This window comes from Callionymus lyra, chromosome 7, assembly GCF_982586985.1.
Source record: "Callionymus lyra chromosome 7, fCalLyr1.hap1.1, whole genome shotgun sequence".
NCBI classification, from domain to species: domain Eukaryota; kingdom Metazoa; phylum Chordata; class Actinopteri; order Syngnathiformes; family Callionymidae; genus Callionymus; species Callionymus lyra.
The window spans coordinates 17,321,277-17,347,247 of NC_141824.1; the positions used below are offsets into that span (position 1 = coordinate 17,321,277).

The 25,971-nt window shown below is 38.6% G+C and overlaps 1 protein-coding gene across 2 annotated transcripts in view; it reads right to left on the minus strand.

Moving 5' to 3' along the window:
* The window catches only part of arhgap42b (Rho GTPase activating protein 42b), an 87,108-nt gene that overhangs the window by 35,753 nt on the left and 25,384 nt on the right, over nt 1–25,971 (minus strand). For both annotated transcript variants that reach the window (XM_087795866.1, XM_087795865.1), the window contains exons 2-3: nt 23,804–23,899; nt 16,882–16,943 (exon numbers count right to left, since the gene is read on the minus strand). In XM_087795866.1, the coding sequence (XP_087651992.1) occupies nt 16,882–16,943; nt 23,804–23,899 (158 nt within the window). The remainder of the gene's footprint in view (nt 1–16,881; nt 16,944–23,803; nt 23,900–25,971) is intronic.

Sequence of the window (25,971 nt, forward strand, 5' to 3'; positions counted from 1 at the left end):
TCCGAACTACAGACGGGTAGAATAAGTTATTGAAAGGGGAATATTCTAACATTTTTGTTATTTGAAAAGAATCAGAAGAATCATTTCGGTACTCAAATGTTTGTATTGCATTGTACAGTTGTGTATTATTATTAGTTAAACGGCTTCAGCCAATCAGCAGCTTCGTCACATGTGGCGCGGGCACTTCCTGTTGGTGTCAAAGTCACATGATCGTCAGACCAGGAAATGAAAGAAAGTGATTATGTTGACGAAGATCGTCTTTTTCTCAATATAAATGTTTTATGTGGTAAAAAAGTATCATGTAAACGTTCTGTTGACGTTTCTTTAACCCATAAAAAATATTTTTAAGAGACGTTCGCATATGCAGCGTGTGACGTCATCACGTAGGAAGTGGGGGGACCGATATTGTAGGGGGGGGCCAGAAATTGTACCTACACCGGGAAGACGTCGGGGTCACTGAAACTCATCTCCCAGGATCACACCTTCAAATCCATGCGTGGAGATCAGGAGAATCAAACTTTGCCTTGTGAAGAAGCGGAACAAATCCTTCGGCGTCATTTTTCCATTTCCTTGGCCCCACGAGTGGCAGCCCCCCCGCTCAACCCCCCGCCTGCACCTCCAAGTCTCAGCATAAAACCCTCATTTGCAGGCTCACCGCGACCCTCTCAATCTCCTTAAGTGAAACAGAATAATGACATTACAAGTCTGGAATTACGGGCGAGGACATGTTTTAGGCTCAATTAGAGCAGATGCGTGGAGGAGAAGGAAATGAGTCCGTCACTCTGGCGCAGGAGTCTCATTCTCAGGAGTGTTGATACAGCAGATCGCGTGATGACCCGAGGATTAGAGTCGCTGCTTTCATGACCGTCACGTATCCTTCACGCTCCGAACCCTCTCACTTACTTCCTCGCTTCAGCAGAGATGTATTCATGGAAGTGATGAGCTTGAATTCACTTTCTTTACATACATTTAAAGCTTTTCATTTGGAGTGTGTTCTCACTGACGGTGCAGAGTTTTTAGCGAATATTAAAGCTCAGCCAAAAATCTGGAGAACCTGAAGAACCACAAACACCAGCAAAACGTTCGAGGTGAAAACAATTCAATGTAAACAATAATAACAATAAAAGGAAACGAAGAAAAACAAATGGCAGTTGTGTTTGATTGACATATTAATATCTTTAAAGCCTCAGTTAATAAATCCATACCCTTGTTTTTTTTATTTGTTTTTTTCAACTGTACCCCAGGGGTGCTCTGTACTATACCATCAACTCAACTGATCCATGGGTTGATGTCGGTCATGACTTTCTTGCTTATTTGTTGGTGGAGACACTTGTCACTCAACCATGTCTGACCAATCGGGGCGCAGCCCACGACACGTGGAATGTTTGTCAAAATTATTAAATAAAAAAAATAGTTTTCAAAGTTTTTTTCATCATGCGGAAAAAAATAAATACATTAAAAACTATTACCACTAAGGAAAAAACAACAACTTTAATACTTAAAACTCTAACTGTTCACTTCAATCCAAAACATATATATATATTTTAGTGGGGTTAAACAATTAAGACAACAAAAAAAAAAAGTTTTTGGATTGAAAATCAATAAAAAGTTTTGGTTCAAGTAACTTTTTTGTGAGGAACCTTTTGGGGTTGAACCAAGTAGGTAAGTAAGTAAGCAACTTAAAAATATATTTTTAGGATATAAATCCTTTTATTTAAATTATTTAATGAAATTGATTTTTGTCATTGAAGCTACTTTAGATTTATATTCGATTACAATATATATTTTTCTATTGAAAATGATTTCTTTGATTTGAATACATTTTTGATTTCAAAAAGGATGTTTTGATTAAAGCAATTTATTGAACATTATTTTTTTGGTGAATCAAGGTTTTTTTTTATTTTTATAAATCACATTTTTTTTATTGGAATGGAATATTTTGTTTGACTGGAGCAACTTTTTGTATTGAATAATAAAGAAAGAAAATCTCCTCTATATAAAACTCTGGTGCGTTTGCGACGACATCACCGCCTTAAACAGACTCACACTCATCGACAACTCAACGTGTGATATTGTCGTACCACTACACAACAATAACACACATAATGAACGCACACCTTCAGGTCATCAATCAAAAAAGTTAATTGTGGTGAACAGGAAAACATTTTCTCTCCGGATCTGTGTGTAAATCACGGTGAGACACAGAGCAGCTGATTGGATACACAACTGTGGATTGTCAGACGACAACAAGTTCAGCGGAGGAATGTTAATATGCGCCGTCGGTGAGGATTCCAGGTCTGGATTACACACAAACACACTTCTGTTGGAGTGAGTTTTAGTGGCGGAGGGTGTTACGGGTAATAGTACCCCGAGGCAGTAATATTTGTAACCTGACAACAACAACAACAACACTGCAAAGTAAGTGAAGCCCTCGCAACATAATTAAAGTTATACAAGTGTAATACACAATATTGCCTCATGACACTCGTGCTGTTGGAGTCGTGTAACCTTTATTAAAAGATGTGTTGATGAGTTCTGCACCACGTGTGTGTGTCTCTGTGTGTGTTTGTATGAATATATTTGTCTCTGTGTGGTTATGTGTGACTACATGCGTGTTTGTGTGCGTGTCTGCGTGCAAGAGTTTGTGTCTAAATACTGCATAGACCTGTGTGTGTGCTTGTGCATTTTTGTGTGTGTAAATGTGTGTAATTGCATGTGTATGTTTTTGTGTTTTTGTGCCCTTTATATTCATGTGTATCTTTGTGTGTCTGCTTGTGTGTTTGTTTTCTTTTTAAATATGTATGTGTACCTTTGCATATGTGCTTATGTATGTATATCTTTGTTTTTTTTGTGTGTGTGTCTGATTGTTACGGCGAGTGTGTATGTGTATATATATATGTTGTGTACATCGGTGTACAATAGTGTATGAGTGTGTTTACTGTTGTACGAATTTATGTACGTTTCCTATCTTTGTACGTTTGTGTATCTGTGTTTGTGTGTATACCTGTGTCTTTGTGTGTGAACGTGTACTGTACAACTGTTTGTTTGTATATCTGAGTTTTAGTGTGTTGACTGTTTGTGTGTATTCCTGTGCATCTTTTGTGAGTGTATCTTTGTAAATATATATTTTTGTCGGTGCATCTCTATCTTATGTGTGTATCTTTATGTGCGTGTATATATCTTTGTCTCTATGTTTGTGTGTATACCTTCGCCTGTGGATCCTGTTGTGTGTGTCCATCTTCTTTTTTTTGTTTGTTTGTATATCTGTGTTTTAGTGTGTGCAACGCCGTGAGTGAGCCTTTGCGTGTATGCTTGTATGTGTATCTGTGTGTATATTTGCCTTTGATTTTTTGTGTGTCTGCTTGTAACTGCAATGTGTATATAGTTGTTTGTGTATATCGTATGTTTTCTTGACTGTTTCCTGGTAATCTTTTGTGTGTGCATCTTTGTAAATATATGTGTGTCGGTGCATCTCTATCTTATGTGTGTATCTTTATGTGCGTGTATATATCTTTGTCTCCATGTTTGTGTGTATACCTTCGTCCGTGTATCTTTGTGTGTGAACGTGTGTGCATCTTATTTTTCTGTTTGTTTGTATATCTGTGTTTTTGTGGTTGCAACTGTGTGTGTGCTCTAATGTGTGTAGATATGCATCAGTTTGTGTGTCTGCTTATTAATACAAGTGTGTACGTTTTTAATGTGTGTTTGTGTGTGTTTGTGTTCTATATCTGTGTAGCTTTTTTGCGGTCTGTGTATCTTTATGTGTGTGTTTATCTTCAAGTCTTTTGCGTTTTGTGCATATATTCCAGCATGTGTATGTGTGTGTGTGTGTTTACTTGTGTGTGTCCATGAGTGTGTTCAAAGCTCACAAAGTGGCATCATTGTTTGCTGCAGCTTCAGTGAGCGACACATTCATCTTGGTAAACTTTCATGAGCCGGTGTATGAAAGCGAGGGCGTGCGAGGCGCAGACGCCACTCTCTCACCTCCACGTGGAGCTGAGGAGCAGCAGCTTAAGTGGAGGGAGATTTCTGCAGAGAAGAAAGAAGCTTGATGGTCCCAGGAGGACGTTGTTTGTTGTCTGTTTCATGTGCCGTTTGTGAGTCTTTGTGCGCTTGTTACAGGGCGAGTCGTGAAAACTTTCTACAAAAACGCTCTGAGAATATTTCGCTCTCAAGAGCAGAAAAGTCCTCCAGTGCGAGTCTGAGGATCCACCGGGCGAGTGAAGAAAAGTTGAACTTCAGTTCAAACACACACTCGTTGGACTCGCACACACACACACACACACACACCGATGAGTGTCGTCGTCTGTTGTTGTCTGACTTCCTGCCAACACAACTCGACACACAAGTGCAACAACTTACAAGTTTGTGAAGCACGATTGTTGATTTTCTTCTTTTAGTTCTGATCCAAAACTGTGACGCAAGCATCACTAGAACCATATGTCACATGACCTCGTCACATGACCACTTTGTGTTGGACAGTGAGTATGTGCATGTGCTTATGGACATTTGTATGTGTATCCGCTTTCGAGTGTTCAAGTGTGTGTGTTATGGCCCATGTATGTTTGTGTGTAATGTTTTGCGTGAGTTAATGTTTGTATGTGTGTAAATTTGCATGTGTGCTTATGTGTTTGTATCCGTGTGTTTGTATATCTGTGTTTTTGTGTCTGTAACTGTATGTGTGTAAATTTGCATGTGTGCTTATGTGTTTGTATCCGTGTGTTTGTATATCTGTGTTTTTGTGTCTGTAACTGTATGTGTGTAAATTTGCATGTGTGCTTATGTGTTTGTATCTGTGTGTTTGTATATCTGTGTTTTTGTGTCTGTAACTGTATGTGTGTAAATTTGCATGTGTGCTTATGTGTTTGTATCTGTGTGTTTGTATATCTGTGTTTTTGTTTCTGTAACTGTATGTGTGTATATTGGCATGTGTGCTTATGTGTTTGTATCTGTGTGTTTGTATATCTGTGTTTTTGTTTCTGTAACTGTATGTGTGTATATTGGCATGTGTGCTTATGTGTTTGTATCTGTGTGTTTGTATATCTCTGTTTTTGTTTCTGTAACTGTATGTGTGTATATTTGCATGTGTACTCATGTGTTTGTATCTCTGTGTTTGAATATCTGTGTTTTTGTGTCTGTAACTGTATGTGTGTAAATTTGCATGTGTGCTTATGTGTTTGTATCTGTGTGTTTGTATATCTGTGTTTTTGTGCCTGTAACTGTATGTGTGTAAATTTGCATGTGTGCTTATGTGTTTGTATCTGTGTGTTTGTATATCTGTGTTTTTGTGTCTGTAACTGTATGTGTGTAAATTTGCATGTGTGCTTATGTGTTTGTATCTGTGTGTTTGTATATCTGTGTTTTTGTTTCTGTAACTGTATGTGTGTATATTGGCATGTGTGCTTATGTGTTTGTATCTGTGTGTTTGAATATCTGTGTTTTTGTGTCTGTAACTGTATGTGTGTTTATTGGCGTGTGTACTTATGTGTTTGTATGTGTGTGTTTGTATATCTGTGTTTTTGTGTCTGTAACTGTATGTGTGTCTATTGGCGTGTGTGCTTATGTGTTTGTATATCTGTGTTTTTGTTTCTGTAACTGTATGTGTGTATATTTGCATGTGTGCTTATGTGTTTGTATCTGTGTGTTTGTATATCTGTGTTTTTGTTTCTGTAACTGTATGTGTGTATATTTGCATGTGTGCTTATGTGTTTGTATCTGTGTGTTTGAATATCTGTGTTTTTGTGTCTGTAACTGTATGTGTGTATATGGGCGGGTGTGCTTATGTGTTTGTATCTGTGTGTTTGTATATCTGTGTTTTTGTGTCTGTAACTGTATGTGTGTATATGGGAGTGTGTGCTTATGTGTTTGTATCTGTGTGTTTGTATATCTGTGTTTTTGTGTCTGTAACTGTATGTGTGTATATGGGCGTGTGTGCTTATGTGTTTGTATCTGTGTGTTTGTATATCTGTGTTTTTGTGTCTGTAACTGTATGTGTGTATATGGGCGGGTGTGCTTATGTGTTTGTATCTGTGTGTTTGTATATCTGTGTTTTTGTGTCTGTAACTGTATGTGTGTATATGGGCGGGTGTGCTTATGTGTTTGTATCTGTGTGTTTGTATATCTGTGTTTTTGTGTCTGTAACTGTATGTGTGTATATGGGCGTGTGTGCTTATGTGTTTGCATATCTGTGTTTTTGTGTCTGTAACTGTATGTGTGTATATAGGCGGGTGTGCTTATGTGTTTGTATACATTTGTTTTTGTGTCTGTAAATGTATGTGTGTATATTGGCGTGTGTGTTTATGTGTTTGTATCTGTGTTTTTGTGTCTGTAACTGTATGTGTGTATATTTGCATGTGTGCTTATGTGTTTGTATCTGTGCGTTTGTATATCTGTGTTTTTGTGTCTGTAACTGTATGTGTGTATATGGGCGGGTGTGCTTATGTGTTTGTATCCGTGTGTTTGTTTATCCGTGTTTTTGTGTCTGTAACGGTATGTGTGTATATTGGCGTGTGTGCTTATGTGTTTGTATATCTGTGTTTTTGTTTCTGTAACTGTATGTGTGTATATTTGCATGTGTGCTTATGTGTTTGAATCTGTGTGTTTGTATATCTGTGTTTTTGTGTCTGTAACTGTATGTGTGTATATTGGCATGTGTGCTTATGTGTTTGTATCTGTGTGTTTGTATATCTGTGTTTTTGTGTCTGTAACTGTATATGTGTATATTGGCATGTGTGCTTATGTGTTTGTATATCTGTGGTGTTGTGTCTGTAACTGTATGTGTGTATATTGGTGTGTGTGCTTATGTGTTTGTATATCTGTGTTTTTGTGTCTGTAACTGTATGTGTGTATATTGGTGTGTGTGCTTATGTGTTTGTATCTGTGTGTTTGTATATCTGCGTTTTTGTGTGTGTAAGTGTATATCGTTAAATGTATGTGTTTGACTGTGAGTGTGTGCGTATGTGAGGATCCAATTGTGTGTATTCTTTGTTTAAGTTTGTCTGTATTGTGTGTAATGTTTTGTTTGTGTGTAAGTGAGTGTGTGCGATTGTGCTAGTTTGGGAAGGTGTCAGTATGTTAGTGTGTAAATTTGTGTGTGTGTGTGTGCATGGGTTTCAAGCTTATGTTTGTTCAGGACTCTTTGCGAGTATGTGTTTGTGTACATTTATGTCAGTGTGCATGTGTGTCTGAATGTATGTGTGTGTGTGCGTGTGCGGGTATGAGTCTATTTGAGTTTGTACACTTGTCGATGTGTGTGTATATACTACATATGTAGGTTTATGCGTTTGTGTGTTTGTATTATAAATTAATCTTACCTCATCAGCAGATGTAATTTTGTGTGTAAGTTGTTTATAAATGTGTAGTTAATAGTTGAATGTGTGTGTGTGTGTCGAGCAGAGAAGGTTGAGTTCTGGCTGAGCTGGTTTCAGGGGAGGAGGGGGTCACCGAGGGGGGGGTCACAGAGGTCGGTGTGTTCCAGATACTCCTCAGACTTTCATTAGAGCCGCTCGGTGGCTGCAGCCGCGAACAATGACCGTCTTTATTTAACTCCGTTGTTTCAGGGTCAGCGGGACATTCCTCACTCCGGCGAGCAGAACGCTCCGGCTCGTCCCTGAGAACATGCCGTTAATCCTCGCCGCGCAAACACTTTTGTCATCGCCCGGTTTCGGTCTCGCGGCCCAGATCGCAATTCATGAAACGTCGTCCAATCACAGAGCTCTCACTCACGCGTACTTTAAATGTTGCATCGTAACTTCGGTCAGTGTATTCTTGTCGTGAGCAATATCGCCAAAATACCGTTAAGGCGCCAAATGAAAGAATTAAGAAAATTCAAATTTCGGCAAATAAGGAGTCAATTTTTCAGGTACAACAATTTAACCTTAACAAACCCCAATCTGAGAAAAGGAAACTAATTATACAAAAGGGTACTGGGGAAACAAAAATCAAGCAAGAACATAAAGACAAATAATAGGCACAAATATTTATACTATATTGCACAATTTTTAACTTATTAATATTTATACTTTTATATACCTCCATTCTAAAAAAATAAAAACATTATTTATTTATTCCGTTTATACTATATTGCACTATTTTTAAGTTATTAATATTTATATTTATACTTTTATATATACATTCACTCTATGCCGTGTTTTTTAACGGTTGCCAAGCAACGAAATTTTGTTGCCATTTTCACTTATGTGTTTTTTATGCGCAATGACAATAAAAGAAAGTCTAAAGTTTAAAATATGATAACAATATTAACAATAAATCTCAAAAACTTGACCCTAGAGAAGTGAGTGTATAGTAAATAATAAGCTCAATTGTAATAAATTGGCTGCAAAAATAAAAACTTTATCGTCACCAAAAATATGTACAGGAGACATATTAGAGGAGAGTAGATACTTAAGAAGGTCAAAAGTAAAATAAAGAAGATGCTTGAGGAATGGGAGACACAATTGGCAAACAAAAATACCTAAAAAACTATTGCCATTACAGTAAAAAGTAAAAATGTGTGTGAGAAGAAAAACGTGTTTGTTCGAAATCAACCAAAAGTTGATGTCAAAAGATAATGTAAAGTAAATAGAAGGAGATGATGAAAAAAATGTGGATTAAAACAAATACCTGGAAAAATAGGTTAAAAAGAAAAACTGGAGCAGAAATGAAAACGCTCAGCCCAGTCCACTGGAGCGGAACCAGAAACACATGCAATCTGGACAGACGTCTGGGAATTAAAGCGGAGAGCTTCTCCTTAAGTCTCTGCATTTGGGAGAATCCCACTTTGGAAAATCTCTGTGGAGCTCCAGTAAAGCAATCAGAGGGATTTGAGCTTGAACCTGCCAACCGTCCGGGCACAATGGAAAGGCTTCATGCTCGACGGGTCCAGGAGAAATTGGACCAGCAGTTCTGAGTCTATCTGGAGCAGCACTGGAAGCTCAGAAGTCTGTCGTAAAGGAAAAAAAAGAAGATTTTTACTGTCTATTTTTAGCTTCCAGACCTGGTCCAGATGTGGAGCAGGAGAAGTTTATTTCAGGAGTTTCAAGATGTTTGTTGTGTCTCCAGCTTTGACTGCACATCTGTTATTAAATCATTTATTTAATATTCCTATGAAGTCAGTCGGTACCACAGACCGTCACTCACTGGAGCTGAAGTTGAACTTTGAACCTCGGCGGTAAAAAACTTAAACGATTCATATCAAAAAATAACTTTAAATAACTGATGTTGAGTATTGACTGAGAAAATAAATGTAAATAATTTATAGCCATATTATATTAAGTAGCCACTTTTTGACGAATGTTGGCTTAAATTCAGCAATGCTTATACTTTGAATCATCCACAGGTGCGTACAAATTTAGCCACATACTGGCTAATAAATCCGCCATGTTTGTGCTAATAATTAATATATTTAAGCTAACAAATCAGCCACCACTGTACTCGTGAATTAGTAACTTTGAGGTAACATAGCATCCAGCTAATGAATTAGCCATATTAAGGCTAACAAACCAGCAACATTTGTAATTATGAACTAGCCACTTTGTGCTAAGAAAATGGCCACATTTGTGCTAGTGAATTAACTATGTCTAAGCGAACAAATCGTTTACAATTGTATTTATTAATTAGCATTTTTTGTGCTAATGCAATAGCCATATTTGTGTTCGTATTCATGAATTAGCCAATTTGAGCTAACAAATTAGTCACATTTGTGCTAATGAATACACAACAACAACACAACAACAAATCAGCTATAATTGTATTTATGAATTAGCATTGTTTGTGCTAATACATTAGCCAATTGGAGCTAACAAATCAGCCACATTTGTAAGTAAGTAAGTAATTTTTATTTGTATAGCGCTTTTCCAGACCAGGTCACAAAGTGCTTAAACAATCAAAACAATATTCGATAAAGTATATATTTTAAAGATCAAGATAAAACTGATAACACAACAGGAGTTCCAGAAAATCAAGGAAAAGCCTGAACAAATAGAAACATAAGCCATATTTAGGCTAACAAATCCGCCCATGTTCATAATTGGCCCACAGCCCACTTTGTTCTTTCAAACTAGCCAAGTTTTTACTTATGGATTAGCCATTTTGAGCTAATAAATCAGCCAAATTTATGCTAATGAATTAACTATATCTAAGCGAACAAATCAGCTATAATTGTATTCATGAATTAGCATTGTTTGTGCTAATACATTAGCCAATTTGAGCTAATAAATCAGCCACATTTGTGTTAATGAATAAGCCATATTTAGGCTAACAAATCTGCCATGTTCATAATTGTGAACTGGCCATATTGAGCTAACAACTCAACCATGTTTGTGCTAATGAATTAGCCATATATAGGCTAACAAATAAGCCATATTTCTAATTATGAATGAGCCACTTTGGGCTAACACATTGGCCACATTTGTGCTAAAGAACAAGCTATATGTAGGCCAACAAATCAACCATGCTTGTATTTATGAATTAGCCACACCTATGCTAATACATTAGCCATATTTGTGCTAACAATTTGTGCTAACCTCTTAGATACTTTTGAAACACGATTAAACATGTAATTGTGCAACGTTTCCATCCAAAAATTTGTCCTGGTTTGGACTTCGAATCACATGGAACTCAGGACCTCAATGGCGGGAAAGAAAATCTTAATAGTGGAGCCTCAGTACCAGGTTCTAGTGAGGATTAAGTCCACAGAGATGCTTCTCAACTAAAACGTAGACCGTATGACATCGTCTAGATGGCGAGACTCGTCCGACGAACACGAGGCTGCAGCTACGTTCAAAAATCTGACTCAAATGTGATTAGGGATCTCTGGAGTCTGAAAACAATCAGATGATGCAAAGAGAGCTTTTGAAACCAGGGAGGGAAGGAAGAGGGGAGTGTCTGCCTGTGCTATGAATAGTTTTCTTCTTATTAAATCCGTCAGCATCAAGTCCAGCTCTGCACCCTTGTGACCGCTCGTCACGCCTGCTTTGATTTCTCAGCTTCATTTGCTTCCCTGTGCAATCCTGCCTTCTGTCGTGTCCCTGTTCTCGGTCCAGAACCATCCCCAGTCTGGAACCAGACCTGGGCAACGTACTGTATTCCTGTGGCCCTCATGAGGCCAGAGACAATTTCGTCTAGATGTTTTTCTACAGGGTTGATACAGTTAAAGGAAGAGTTTTTAATACCATTTCAAATTTATTAAAACCAAAATAAAATAGATAAATAGCTTTATGAAAGAATTTTCAAGTATCCAGTACTGTGTCCATTATTTATTACCAGTGTTGTGATTAACTTGTTATTAAGAGACGAGTTACAGTAACTACAATAGTTGCTGAACTACATAAGAACTGTAACTAAATACTGTGTCACACGTTAGTTGTTTCTATCATTTTAACAGCCTCATTACTCGTCGTAGCATAAACTTACTTTCCCTATTAACTAGCGACTTTGGAAGTAACCCCCACAAAACACTTCCCCTATTAACTAGCTACTTTGGAAGTATCATAACAAAAGTCACTTTCCCTATTAACTAGCTACTTTGGAAGTGTCATAACAAAAGTCAGTTTCCCTATTAACTAGCTACTTTGGAAGTGTCATAACAAAAGTCACTTTCCCTATTAACTAGCTACTTTGGAAGTGTCATAACAAAAGTTAGTTTCCCTATTAACTAGCTACTTTGGAAGTGTCATAACAAAAGTCACTTTCCCTATTAACTAGCTACTTTGGAAGTGTCATAACAAAAGTTAGTTTCCCTATTAACTAGCTTCTTTGGAAGTGTCATAACACAAGTAAGTTTCCCTATTAACTAGCTACTTTGGAAGTATCATAACAAAAGTCACTTTCCCTATTAACTAGCTACTTTGGAAGTGTCATAACAAAAGTTAGTTTCCCTATTAACTAGCTTCTTTGGAAGTGTCATAACAAAAGTTAGTTTCCCTATTAACCAGCTACTTTGGAAGGATCATAACAAAAGTCACTTTCCCTATTAACTAGCTACTTTGGAAGTGTCATAACAAAAGTTAGTTTCCCTATTTACTAGCTACTTTGGAAGTATCATAACAAAAGTCACTTTCCCTATTAACTAGCTACTTTGGAAGTGTCATAACAAAAGTTAGTTTCCCTATTTACTAGCTACTTTGGAAGTATCATAACAAAAGTCACTTTCCCTATTAACTAGCTACTTTGGAAGTGTCATAACAAAAGTTAGTTTCCCTATTTACTAGCTACTTTTGAAGTATCTTAACAAAAGTCACTTTCCCTATTTACTAGCTACTTTGGAAGTATCATAACAAAAGTCACTTTCCCTATTAACTAGCTACTTTGGAAGTGTCATAACAAAAGTTAGTTTCCCTATTTACTAGCTACTTTTGAAGTATCTTAACAAAAGTCACTTTCCCTATTAACTAGCTACTTTGGAAGTATCATAACAAAAGTCACTTTCCCTATTAAGTAGCTACTTTGGAAGTGTCATAACACAAGTTAGTTTCCCTATTAACTAGCTACTTTGGAAGTGTCATAACACAAGTTAGTTTCCCTATTAACTAGTTACTTTGGAAGTAACTTAATAAAAGTTACTATCCCTATTAACTAGTGACATTGGAACTAACTTACTTTTGGAAAAAGTAACTAATCATGTAAGTAAGTTACTATTTTAAAACTGTTCATTACTAGTCCCTGGTATCCAATGCTCTCTCTAAACTGCAGATCGGGTCTCAACGCACATTTCTTGGTTGCGAACAAAAAAAAGATCCAACCTTAGATTTGGGTTTGTCTTTTTTTTTTAAAAATGGATGACATTTGTCATCAGGTGGCGGCAGTGAATTTTATAAACATGGGGTGCGGGCGTCCTAGTCAAGCACGAACCAGAGTTGTCAAGTGTCACACTTTGAGACACTCTCACGCCACACGTTTATATTTACCAATTTAATACTCTTGTTTGTTCTTAATGTTGATAAACTGTGGCCAATCACAGAAGGCACCGCTCAATATGAACCAATCAGTAGCAACGTAAGGCGGGTCTTGGCGTCTCTAACTATTCATGGCACACAGACCAGGGTCACAAAGGGCTAAAAGTAGGAAATGAGCTTCGTCTTCCAAATTAAGAGCAGCGCGTCAGCTCCGCCTGCCTTAAGATCCTTCATTATCAGGGTCATACTCTGTACTGTTTAAAATGCACATTTGTTATTCATTCATGTATTATTACTCACCAAAATATTATTTTTTAGAAGTTTTAAATTGTCAGCCAGTTAATAGGTTTTACATCATTTAAACGGTAAATTTAAGATTGTGATAAATCAATACTTTCCATGGGTAACAATCATGGACTGACATGAAATCCCACAAAATATCATATCATTTGAATTATAATTCATAATTAAATCATAATATTGTAGCTAGGACTTGTATAATTAATTGCCAAAGATGATAACTCAATAATTATCCCCAAGTTAATATTCAATGGATGTGATACCAACCTGATGACGGAACGTCTGATGTTGCAACAAATTAGAGCGAACACTACTGGAATATATACAGTTCAGTTTTTAATAGACTTCTACTTTTTCAGATTTAAGTGACTATCAGAACATATTTGGAAATGAAGTGCTTTTACATCAGATTTATGAAAAAAGTTATAAGGAAAAATGAAAATACATTTTTTAGCTTGATTTATTTATCATTTGATTTTTATGCTTTTCATAAAGGTATTTTTTGCCCACGGATGTGCTTCAGGGGACAAATTCAAGGTTTAATAGAAGCTGGATCCTGTCGAAACAGAGTTTGTCTGGTTCAGGCGCCCTCGGGTCAGATCCAGCAATGATTTAATGGAACCTCACCAAACTAATCCAACGCTTCATTTTCATGCAGATGAGGCGCCGGTTCTGATTGTGCTCGCTCCGCTTAATTGATATTTAGCATTTTTAAGACATGCTGATTAGGACGCATTAGAAAGACTGACACAGAATTATTTATTAAATCAAGCACATTCCTCGCGCGTGGAGAAAATACTCCTAAGCTCCGCATCATTTACTTAATTAGCTACATTTTACAAGCCGGGGCTGCGAGGCGGCACTTTAATGATTTACAAGGATCAGAAGTAACCGGCGCGCTCGGCGGGTGATGTGAATTTATGAGAGCTTGTCAAATTGATTGGGATGATGCAACGTTGGACTGAGAGTGTTCGGAGAGATCACAGGAGGGGATGGAAGACGAAGATTGAGATAAAAGCAGCAAAGAGGGTCTCAACTGTTTCACCCAATCCCCCCCCTGGAAGTAACCCGTGGAGCAGAGCTATATAAAAAAAAGTGCGTCCCCATCATCATCTTCATCTCCTCCTGAAGATGATGATGATGGTTGTTTCCGCTTGTGGCGTAGCCTGTGATCGGATCCTCCTCAAGTCCTGCTATTGAGTGTTTAAAAAACTTGTTTTAAGGACTATTTATGCAGATTTTTTTGCTCATTTCACTATGGATATGCCTGAAGCCTTACGGATCTATGATCGTGACTCTCTGTTTAGCATCAGAAAGTCGATGGAGGACTTTTACACACGGGACAGTTATGATCGAGCGTTTCCTCCTCCGTTTCTCATCGACACGGATTCCCCGGAATATCGGCTGCTCTGTCCGATACCAGGCGAGTTCAACAAGGAGAAAAGTACACTGTTGTGGTTCTCTTGGATCTGTCCTCAGCCTTTGACACAGTTGATCACCAGATCCTGCTGAGAAGACTGAGGGATGAGGAGGGACCGTCTGGGTCTGTGTTACAGTGGTTCTTGTCATACCTTTCTGGGCGCAGTTTCAGTGTATTTGTGCCAATCAAACAAGGTCTGAATTAGCGGATCTGTTGTGTGGAGTACCTCAAGGTTCTGTTTTGGATCCTTTTATTATTTTTTCTGTACTTGATTCCCCTCGGTAAAATCATTCATAAATTTCCTGATGTTTTTCACCACATCTTTGCTGATGACATCAAGCTCTACTACTCTTTTGATCCAACTAAGCTTAGTCATTTGTTTGCTAGAAATCAAACTATGGCTGGGTGAAAACACTTTGCAGCTTAATATGGAAAAAAATTAAAACTTTGGTTATTGCTCCTGTTGATAAGGTTCCAGGGTTGAGTCAGTACTTGGGTGACTTAGGCCAATCTGTCAAACTGAGCCTGAGAAACCTGGGTGTTGTATTTGACTAAGACATGTCTCTAGTTCAACACTGCAGAAAACTGACCAGAAACTGTTTCCTTCAACTGAGAAAAATCTCTAAACTTGGAAAAAATTATGTCACAACATGATCTGGAGCTTGTAATCCATGTGTTTGTGTCTCGTCTGAACTACTGCTACTAGTCCTACTACTAACAGTTTATTTTCATGTCTAAACAAGAAGGATCTGTCTCGCCTGCAGGTTATACATAACTCTGCAGCAAGAATTCTGATCCGCTCTAGTAGAAGAACTCACATTTCCCCCGATCCTTAGAACTCTTCACTGGCTTCCAGTTTCTTTCAGGATCAATTTTTAAAATTCTGGTTCTTACTTTCAGATCTATTCATGGTCAGACTCCTCCTTACATCAGTGATCTGATCCAGCCTTACACCCCAGCTCGGGCTCTGCGGTCTGTGGATCAGAATCTACTGATGGTTCCTGAACCACTTCAGGACCAGAGGAGAGAAATCCTTCCAGGCTGTTGCTCCTAAGCTTTGGAACGATCTTCCTCTCGCTCTGTGTTTGATGATCTACTGACTTAAGACATTTTTATTTGTTCAGGCTTTTCCCTGATTTTCTGGGACTCCTGTGTTTGTCTTATGAGTCTAGATCTTTTAAGTATATTTTTTAACTATGTATTGTCTGTTGTACATATTTGATTATTAGAGCACTTGGTGCTCTAGAAATAACCATTACTTACTTACTTATTTACTTGCTTTCTCCTCCTACTCATCACATCATCACCATCTTCATCTCCTGGTATCTCTTGCCTTGTGTCGCTTTGAACCAGAGGCAACACAAGGGATACCACAAACACATTTGTTCCGGGTCACTGTGACCCTGAGCTAACACAAGGGTTAAATAAATCCCAAAATAGATTGTATCGCATCACCAGAAGACTTTCCGTACCCAAGTGAAATATCTGAAGTGTCCCTGGCATTACATTTTTTAAATTTACAAACAATTTTGATTAACAACGTTAACTAAATCATGCACTAGTTAGCATAATAATATTGCAGTAAAATAAGTTAAAATGGGTTGACATTCATCTACTACCTTTAGAAAGATTCTTCCTCTTTCTGAATATAAGTATATAATACATTACAGGACATAAAGCATCTGTATATCTGCAACCACAACAGTATCCTCCGTGTTGAATAGTCAACCTGCGATTTATTCATTGTATTCTCCATTCTGATTGGCTTACGCAAAATTGCCCTCGCAAATTGAACCTGGAGTTACGATTATTCAACTTCGGCATCAGATGCCGCCGGCGTCCATTGATCTGAACACTGTGATGGTGAACACGGGACTGAACCACACAGATGGGAGCCCATCAGTCATTTCTTCTTTTACTGCGCCCCTATGCTGACTCTTCATGTAAACCATTCGCTCGACACGTTTGGTTCGAACCCCCTCTAGAGCTCCTAAACAAGTGTGAACGCTTCGGAAAAAAAAAAAAAACCTTCTTGTCCACATCTAACATCTGCATGTCTTTGGGAGGAGACTGGAATGCCCCGAGGCTCTGGGAAGAGCTACAAACAAAGAAAGGAATTGAACCCGGGACCTCGCTGTGAGGCTCTACGCCACCGTGCTGTGAAAGTACTTGTAGAACCATATTTTTAGATCCCCTGAGAGGCAGACGCCCCCACAGGTCCAGTCTCTCCTCTTCAAAAGACACACACAAAAAAAGAAAGAGTCCTACCAAACGCCTTCGCTCCTCTTCCACGGTGCTGAGCAGCTCCGAGAATTCCTTGAAGGACTGTGCTGGAATATAAAAGAGAGAAATGAGTACATTTCATTTACATTCCTGCGTCTTAGGATAGTAAAAAGAAAAAAAAAACAACCCTTAAGGTACAAGACAATATGCTCGCCATCCAGCAGGTCGTGGGTTCGCGTTCTGCCGCGGCGCGGTCGTTAAACGTCAGATGTTGCCCCCCCGCCCCCCGTGAGCGCCAGAGTGCTAAAATGTTTATTTCCACTGCAGCGTCGCAGCTTTCAGCACAACACACTTTAGAAGCTAATAAAATCATGCAGCTGTCCAATTCAGAGACAGGAGCGGCGGTAAAAACAATACATCAACCGGATGGGAACTCTGATTGCTTCCCTGTTATTTGCTCCCACTGCCAAGAGACGGCGTTCCGTGAAGTTGATGAAGAGTCGAGCGCGGGAGTGTGACGGCCTGATCCGATGGTGAGTGACTGGTTCATATCTGACGCTCACACACAGTCGCAGATAAGGTCCGGCCGATCATTATCAACGACCGGTGCCAGACGAGGATAGGGTCGGTCCAGCAGGATTCGGAGTGGACCAGACTAGACCATTATTAGCGGACATGAGCTGCTCTTTCTACAGAGGAACTCTGTAAGAACTCACAGCAGCACATGAGGCGGATAAAGAAAGATGGAGCAGAGATTGTTACCTTTAACCCTTAAGCTACGATCCTGTTGTAACTAATTTAGCATGAATGCGACTCCTCCGGGTTTTGTAATCTTTGAATAATTTGTTCCATTTTCCTGCCAAATCATAACTCACTCGAAGACACAACATCTGCCTGATTTCTCAACAGAAGTTAAAACAATGTACATCATAAGAAGAATTATATTTGCCTTCGTAAACAAGATTTATTTCAGGATTCCTACAGCTTAGTTAAATTATTTTTTTTATATTAATTAAGTAGTTTTAGTAAGTAAGTAAGTAAATGTTATTTGTAATGCACCTTTCTAGACCAGGGTCACAAAGCACTTTAACAATCAAGAACAATACACAGATAAAATGTATACTTTTAAAGGCCAAGACACATGAGACAAACACAGGAATCGCAGAAAATCAGGGAAAAGCACAAATAAAAATGATGCTCAGAGCCCGAGCTGGGGTGTAAAACAGGATCAGATTACTGATGTAACGGTTTTAAGGATCAGAGAAATGTGAGTTCTTCTACTAGAGCGAGTCAGAATTCTCGCTGCAGAGTTTTGTATTAACTGCAGGCGAGACAGATCCTTCTTGTTAAGACACGAAAATAAACTGTTACAATAGTCTTAATGAGAAGACACAAACGAATGGATTATAAGATTCAGATCGTTTAGTTCAAAGTTAAGAGATTTTTCTCAGTTGATGGAAACAGTTTCTGGTCAGTTTTCCGCAGTTTTGTAAAGTTTAGGAACAATTTAACCCAAATGTTTATTTTAACATTAAATGGTTGGTTCAACCCAAATTTGACACAATTTCTACTCACCGTCATGTCGACTAAGTTTTGGGATTATTTTCAGAGTAATCTGTTCCTTTTTTGAGTCATTTACAAAAATGTATGTTCATTGTCTTCATCTTCGTCTAAAAAAAACACTCAAAAACATCCAAATACCTCTGTGGGGTTCGACTGTAACACTGTAACTTGGTCCAAAAAGTCACCCAAAGAAAACTATCCCAGTACCTCCAAACTGCTCGACTCTAATGTTCCTTTTCTGTAGAAGCACTGACATGACAAATGGTTCAGAAATGACTGAATATGCAACGTTAAGATAGTTTGTAGCTGAAGAAAGTCTCAAATCACGGCTCTGCTGGTGTCACTGCTCATTTATCTGTTCTCAAAGTGGACAACTGTGTTGAAGTAGAACCGCGACGTGAATCTGCAACGACGTCCCAGTTTTGTCAGTTATGCTACTGTGATTGGCCGTCAAAGTATTTCCATTTAAACTAGAGCACATTGTCTGAGTATTTTCTCTAGAAGTTGTAGTTATTCTCAGCTTAACCACCACCAGGAACATCAATGAGGACGTCAACAGTGACATCTGTCCACTGTCGGGAAGTCAAGAAAAGTTATCGCACAGGTGACCCAAAATGAACAATAAAAAGCGATCATGTCCCCGTATGAGGTAAATGTCTTACTAGCTAAAGGTTGTCAGGTCCCTGACGACGCCGCCACGAGAACCGTCGACAAATATTAGATCTGGAGTTCCAGACTTCCTCCAGAGACTCAAGAAAGACTCGACCTTCTGAAAGAAGGGCAGGAAGCTCTGACTGAAAATGTAAATTTCCAGATCAATCTCTGGGTTCCATTGATTCTCAGATAACTGTCATGAAAAGTGAATGTCACCGCAGCAAGTCGCGGAGTGAAATCGATAAAGGTCAGACGGACCGGTCCGGCGGTGTCGACCGGATCGGAACTCATCAAAAGTACAGATGTACGGTGTCAGGATTCGACTGGCATCTTTACAAAAGGTGTGGCTACACGGGTCAAAAAACCTTTCTTTGACAAGACGACAAGACAAGTTTTATACTTTTGTAGTTTCATTGAGGGATTAAAGAGATCCCTAGAGGAATTTATGCTATCAATCAATCAATCAATCAATCAATCAATCTAACTATCTATCTATCTATCTATCTATCTATATTCAGTCAAAACATCAAAGAAAAAAAGATAAAACACATGAAAATAAATTAAAGTTAATTTACAGGAGATCATGTAAAACGCAGCAAAGAAGCTTCATATATTTGTTAACAAAAAAACATAACAATAAAATATTATTATACAAGGTAATATAATAAAAGGTTATTAAAAAATGGGATATTTTAAGAACTGGAGCGATTGCGTTTTAATCTATCCATCCATCTATCTATGTACGCCACATTAATGAAGTGAAGAAAAAGCAAGGTAAGTAAGTAAGTAATTTTTATTTGTAGAGCGCTTTTCCAGACCAGGGTCACAAAGCGCTTAAACAATCAAAACAATATTCAATAAAGTATATTATGAGTCAAGACATCTAACCAAGAGTTATCTCACCCAGAAGTTCAAAGTTAACAAGTTCAAAAATAACGATTTAGTAATTATCAAAATCACTTTACATTCGATTTCTTTACTTTGTGTTCTTTCCATTGGACTTGTGTGGCATTAAAACATTTTATCTTTACCATTTATTATTATTATTTTTTTTAATGTCTCTTGTTGAATCATACAGTTTGTAATAAACCTCTAAAAATGGCCCCTAGGGTCTGACTTCGGACATGCCGGTGTAGGTACAAATTTTGTCCCCCCACTTCCTACGTGATGACGTCACACGCTGCATATGCGAACGTCTCTTTAAAATATTTTTTATGGGTTAAAGAAACGTCAACAGAAGGTTTACATGATACTTTTTTACCACATAAAACATTTATATTGACAAAAAGACGATCTTTGTCAACATAATCACTTTCCTAAATAATTACTGAGGTGTTTATGATCCGAACTACAGACAAGTTATTGAAAGGGGAATATTCTAACCTTTTTTTTATTTGAAAAGCGAATTATTTTGGAACTCGAATGATTTTTATTTAATTGTACATTGTTGTGCGTTATTATTAGTAAAACAGCTTCAGCCAATCAGCGGCTTCGTCACATGTAGCGCGGACACTTCGAGCCCCAGAGGCTGAACAGCTTAGTCAATTGTTTGCTAGAAATCAAACAATGGCTGAGTGAAAACACTCTACAGCTAAATGTGGACAAAACTGAAACACTGGTGATTGCTCCTGATGATAAGATTCCAGGGTTGAGTCAGTACTTGGGTGACTTAGGTCAGTCTGTCAAACTGAGCCTGAGAAACCTGGGTGTTGTATTTGATAAAGACATGTCTCTTGTTCAACACTGCAGAAAACTGACCAGAAACTGTTTCCTTCAACTGAGAAAAATCTCTAAACTTAGGAAAATGTTGTCGGAACAGGATCTGGAGCTTGAAATCCATGCGTTTTTGTCTTCTCGTCTGGACTATTGTAACAGTTTGTTTTCATGTCTTAACAAGAAGGATCTGTCTCGCCTGCAGTTGATTCAGAACTCTGCAGCGAGAATTCTAACCCGCTCAAGTAGGAGAACTCACATTTCTCCGATCCTTAAAACTCTTCACTGGCTTCCAGTTTCTTTCAGGATCAACTTTAAAATTCTGGTTCTTACTTTCAGATCTATTCATGGTCAGGCTCCTCCTTACATCAGTGATCTGATCCAGCCTTACACCCCAGCTCGGGCTCTGAGGTCTGTGGATCAAAATCTACTTATGGTTCCACGCACACGGCTCAGGACCAGAGGAGAGAAATCTTTTCAGGCTGTTGCTCCTAAGCTTTGGAACGATCTTCCTCTCTCTTTGTGTTTGATGGATCTACTGACTCCTTTAAGAAACATCTTAAGACGTTTCTATTTGTTCAGGCTTTTCCTTGAATTTCTCGAACTCCTGTGTTGTTCTCAGTATTATCTTGATCTTTAAAGTATGTACTTTTTTGAGTATTGTTTTGATTGTTTAAGCGCTTTGTGACCCTGGTCTCGAAAAGCGCTATATAAATAAATATTACTTACTTACTTACTTACACTTCCGTTGGTCTTAAAGTCACGTGTGTCGTCAGACCAGGAAATTAAAGAAAGTGATTATGTTGACAAACATCGTCTTTTTGTCAATATAAATGTTTAATGTGTGGTAAAAAGAATCATGTAAACGTTCTGTTGACGTTTCTTTAACCCATAAAAAATATTTTTAAGAGACGTTCGCATATGCAGCGTGTTACGTCATCACATAGGAAGTGGGGGGACAAAATTTGTACCTACACCGGCTGTACGTGTTTATATGTTCGTACACGTTCTGATCCAACAGTCACGCCCAGACAGAAGCGATGACATCATCATAGCCGATGTTTAATCAGCGTTCAAGAACTTTTTTTTTTTTTTAAATTGAAGCCCACTCTATTCTAATGAGGCTTGAATTTTTGTGGTGAGGATTATTCCGGCGAGTGTAATTGGCCTGCAGCTCTGCAGACGGGCCCCGGAAAAGAACAAGGACTTCTTCATTAGGCATTCATACGGACGCGCCTCACGCCGAGGAGGTCGATACGCGGCCCAGCCCTTCGCAGATGGACAGTAATTCAGTCGTCTCTGGCTCTGCCGAGCTCGGCACTCCGAGGATAATGAGCAGGAGCGAAGAGGAGGGTGAGGCCGGGGCGGCCCATTAGAGCCGGCGTGGCCTCGCCGCGGCTGCTTTGGCGTTTCCCCCGCCGCACGCCGGCGAGGGTGCGCACCTCCATTAATCTCTGACACTGATCACAATTACTCGCCGTGATCTCTGCGGAGACGGAGGCGAAGCATCAGGAGCGATCGATGGCATCAATTATGCAACGACGTGCATCTCTTCGCTTTATGAGTTGGTTTCTTTCGCGTCGGAGAGAGATTCTGTTGCGAGTCGCCGGGGGTCAAGAGACGCTTTTTAAACTTGAGATGCATTCAATATTGATGAAGTTTAAACCACATGTATAATAGGGCGTTGTACTGGCAAGAATCGGACGGTACGTATACCATACATGTGTATATTGTGTATATACATGTATGTATATTGCCATATATTGTGATGTATTGTTTCCTTTAAAGAAACAACACATTTTTTTTAAATGAGCAAATAATTTCTCCAATAAAATGTGAAAGTGCTTGTAGCTCAAAAAATATTAACAAAAACATTTAATCTTATATTAACAATGAAGTGTCAAACTACCTGGAGTAACACGCAACATCAAGTATCTGTCATTTATTTTTGTTTTAAAGCCAAAATGAGTCCAAACATCCGCTTTAAAAGCAGCTAGAGCTTGTGCATCCTTTCTTTTTCACTCATACTGCCATTTTACCGGTTCTGTTGTTACTTTGGCACAGGAGGAAATTACGAATGTTGCCATCTAGTGGCCGGAGGTTTAATTGCGCCACACAAATGAATTAACGCTGTGATAATTTAAGTGTTAATTGTAAAAATAAATATTGAAAATAAATTTGAATTAAAATTAAAATGTTATTTCAAATGTAAAATAAAAAAAATAAAAAGTTCTTTAAATATCGATACAGTGCTATTGAATATCAATACAGTATCGAATAATAATTTTGAGATGTATTGTTATATCGACATTTTCTTACACCTGTAATGTAAACATAGATAGTAAGGGAGATTTCAAGAATGTCAGCTCCTTCTTCAAAATGTAAAGTGGTGAAAAGGAAGGCCCCTGAAGATTCAAAAAGGTCAAATTTCAATTTATAGCATGTGTAATACATATTAAATAAGGATGATGAAGCTTCATAAAGCAGTGTCATGTTGTTTAGATGTCAGTAGGTGGCGCCATAACTTTAAAAATGATGATTCATTAGAACAGTTGTTCAAACAAAGGAAAATAGTGCAGACACCGCCATCTAATGGACTCTGAACATAATAACACTGCTTCATGAAGCTTCATCAGACCATCAGTACCTGAGATTTTTGGATTATTTGCTCCTAAAAGGTATGTCTTCAAAACCGGAAGAGATATTTGAAGCGGTTTGGACTTGAGAAAGTTCTACTAAACTGACCAGTGAGTTAAAGGATCAGAGAACATGCGTTGCCAAGAAACTGAATTTCAATTACAAATCTCATTTACCAGCCCGACCGGTTGTAAAGGCTGAGTGAAAGAATATAATAATTGGAGTGTTTGCTTTTTTTGCTTTTCTGAAAAGCCCATCGAGGTCCGCAGCCTTCGCTGAAGAGAACCGTCTCCCGGCAACCGGAGCTTGTCACGAGCACTCGACTTCATACATTCTGACCGGGGCGTCAAGCATTTCCTTTCATTGCCGACGTCAAACAAACGCGACCACCATGACTCACCGATGCTCACTTCGTCATCCGTCTCGACATCACCGATGCACTCGAACTGGAACTCCTGCAGCGACTGCGAGAACTTCTGGACGGCGGCAGATAGATCTGTACGAGGAAGAAAAGAAAGTTGAAGCAGAAAAGTTTTTAATGAGTTATTAATCACAGACGGACTTTTTTTATTTTATTTTGTTCAGGATCTGCAGCTTTTAACTTGTTTTGCTGACTCTGACTCTTCGCTGACATTCAAGTTCCCACCAGAGAGTCCAACGACTACGTTCTTTCATTGATCACCATCAATGAAGAGCTGCGTCGACTTCCCTCACGTTGTCGAAGCTGATGAATGCCGAGTCTCTCGGAGCAAGGACACTCCGGCGATGAGGAATTATCAACAGACGAGCAGCAGGATTAATGAGTCCCAAAACAACAAAACATCAGCAACAATCTAGTAAAATATACACACCAGAGCAGAATGCAAGCCGAAAATCGAATAACGTTATATATTTCTCTTACATCAGGGGGCGCCATCTTCACCGTTCCTTATCGTCCTCTAGTCAAGAACAATGCAACATGTGACTCTTTGTCAAAACTGATCACGTATAATTGTTTTTTAATTTAATTATATTGTTTAATACAAGTTCAACATGTAAAAATATAATTTTTTCATTTGTTTTTGTCCTTTTTTTTGTTGATCCATTAAAAATGTATGTAAGGAAAAAAAAAAGTATTTTATATTAGATTTATAAATAAATAAATAATATACATTATGAAAATGTAATACATATTTTTGCTACTGGCTTGACAGACCCTCACAGCAGTGAGAAAGTTAGCAAACGCTTCCTCCGGTCACACCTTAACATGGTGTCGGTGAAAACCACTATGTCATCAGCAAACATCATGGTTAATGGTTCAGTTTAAAATGTAAAAAATGCTTTCCGACTCTAACTCGCACCAGGCGTGTTAACCAAGACGCCATCAGGTAGTTTTTTTCAAGTCGGTAGCATTCTCGAGTTGTCAAGGCGCTAACAACTGCATAATAATGGTTTATTTATAGGAAGTTTCTTGATGTTTTATGAAGTGGGTTTTAGTGGGAAGAGCTGGATGTGTGAGCAGGAGCGGTTTAAGGCCATACAAGTGAACAACAACACCTTCCTGAATCCACATGAATAACACAAACACAAAATAAGGGGGCGCTAACACTTTAAAGGTCAAGCTTTCTTTGCGTAAGTGGTCCAAAGTCAAAGACGATAGATCGCTAACATTCACTGTACGTTTATAACAAAGGACTAACTTTCACTGCAGTTTCAATTTTATTGATACATGTTCCTCCTTGGCAATGGAAAAAAAAGCCAGAATAGATTTCAAATAAATCAGAAGTGGAGTCGTGTTCTGACCCTCGTCTGACCGAAGCCTCCTCTGAGTCCGGGAGATTACAAAGACTCTTATTCTGGCGGGGTGAACCAGCGGGAAGGCTGGTTGTTTGTCTTGATGAGCGTTTACGTCCGTCCGCCAATCAGAGCCGTCCCCGGTGGCCACAAACCACATAACAACCCAGAGTTTATAAAAAAAAAAAGAAGTTTCATTTCCTCGACCCGTCTCGCCTGCACAGCACCTTCACCTTCGCTTTTCTGAAACTATCCAGAAAAAACACACGAGTGAAAGACGAAATGGGCCGGAAATAATGCGGCGTTCCGTGACCTGATCGTGTCCAGACAGAAATAGTCGATCTCCCGCTGAGCAGTGGACGTGGTTCCAGAGTAAAGATGTTTCAAAGATTTTCTGATGTTATGACTCATACGTGGCGCCAGATTATAATCTCGAGAATGATAAGGTTTGTTGCACAATCTTTTTTCTCCAGAACAGGAGAGATTCTCAGGATAAAGTCTGTGGATCCACGTTTCCACAGACTTTATGAAATTCTGTGGCAACGGAAGATGCTAACCCAGTTTAACCAGTGCTGTGTCTCAAATCGCATACTAACGTACTAAAAGTTAGTATTTTTAGTACGTTAGTGTGTCTCAATTCTTAGTATGCGAAATTTAGTGCGCCATGCACACTAAATTGGCATACAAACACGCCCACAAAACTAGCATGGTTCGATGGACACTAACCATACTAAACAGCCGCCATTTTAGTGACGTTTTAAACGGAAGTTACGTCATATGTAAATGCATATATAT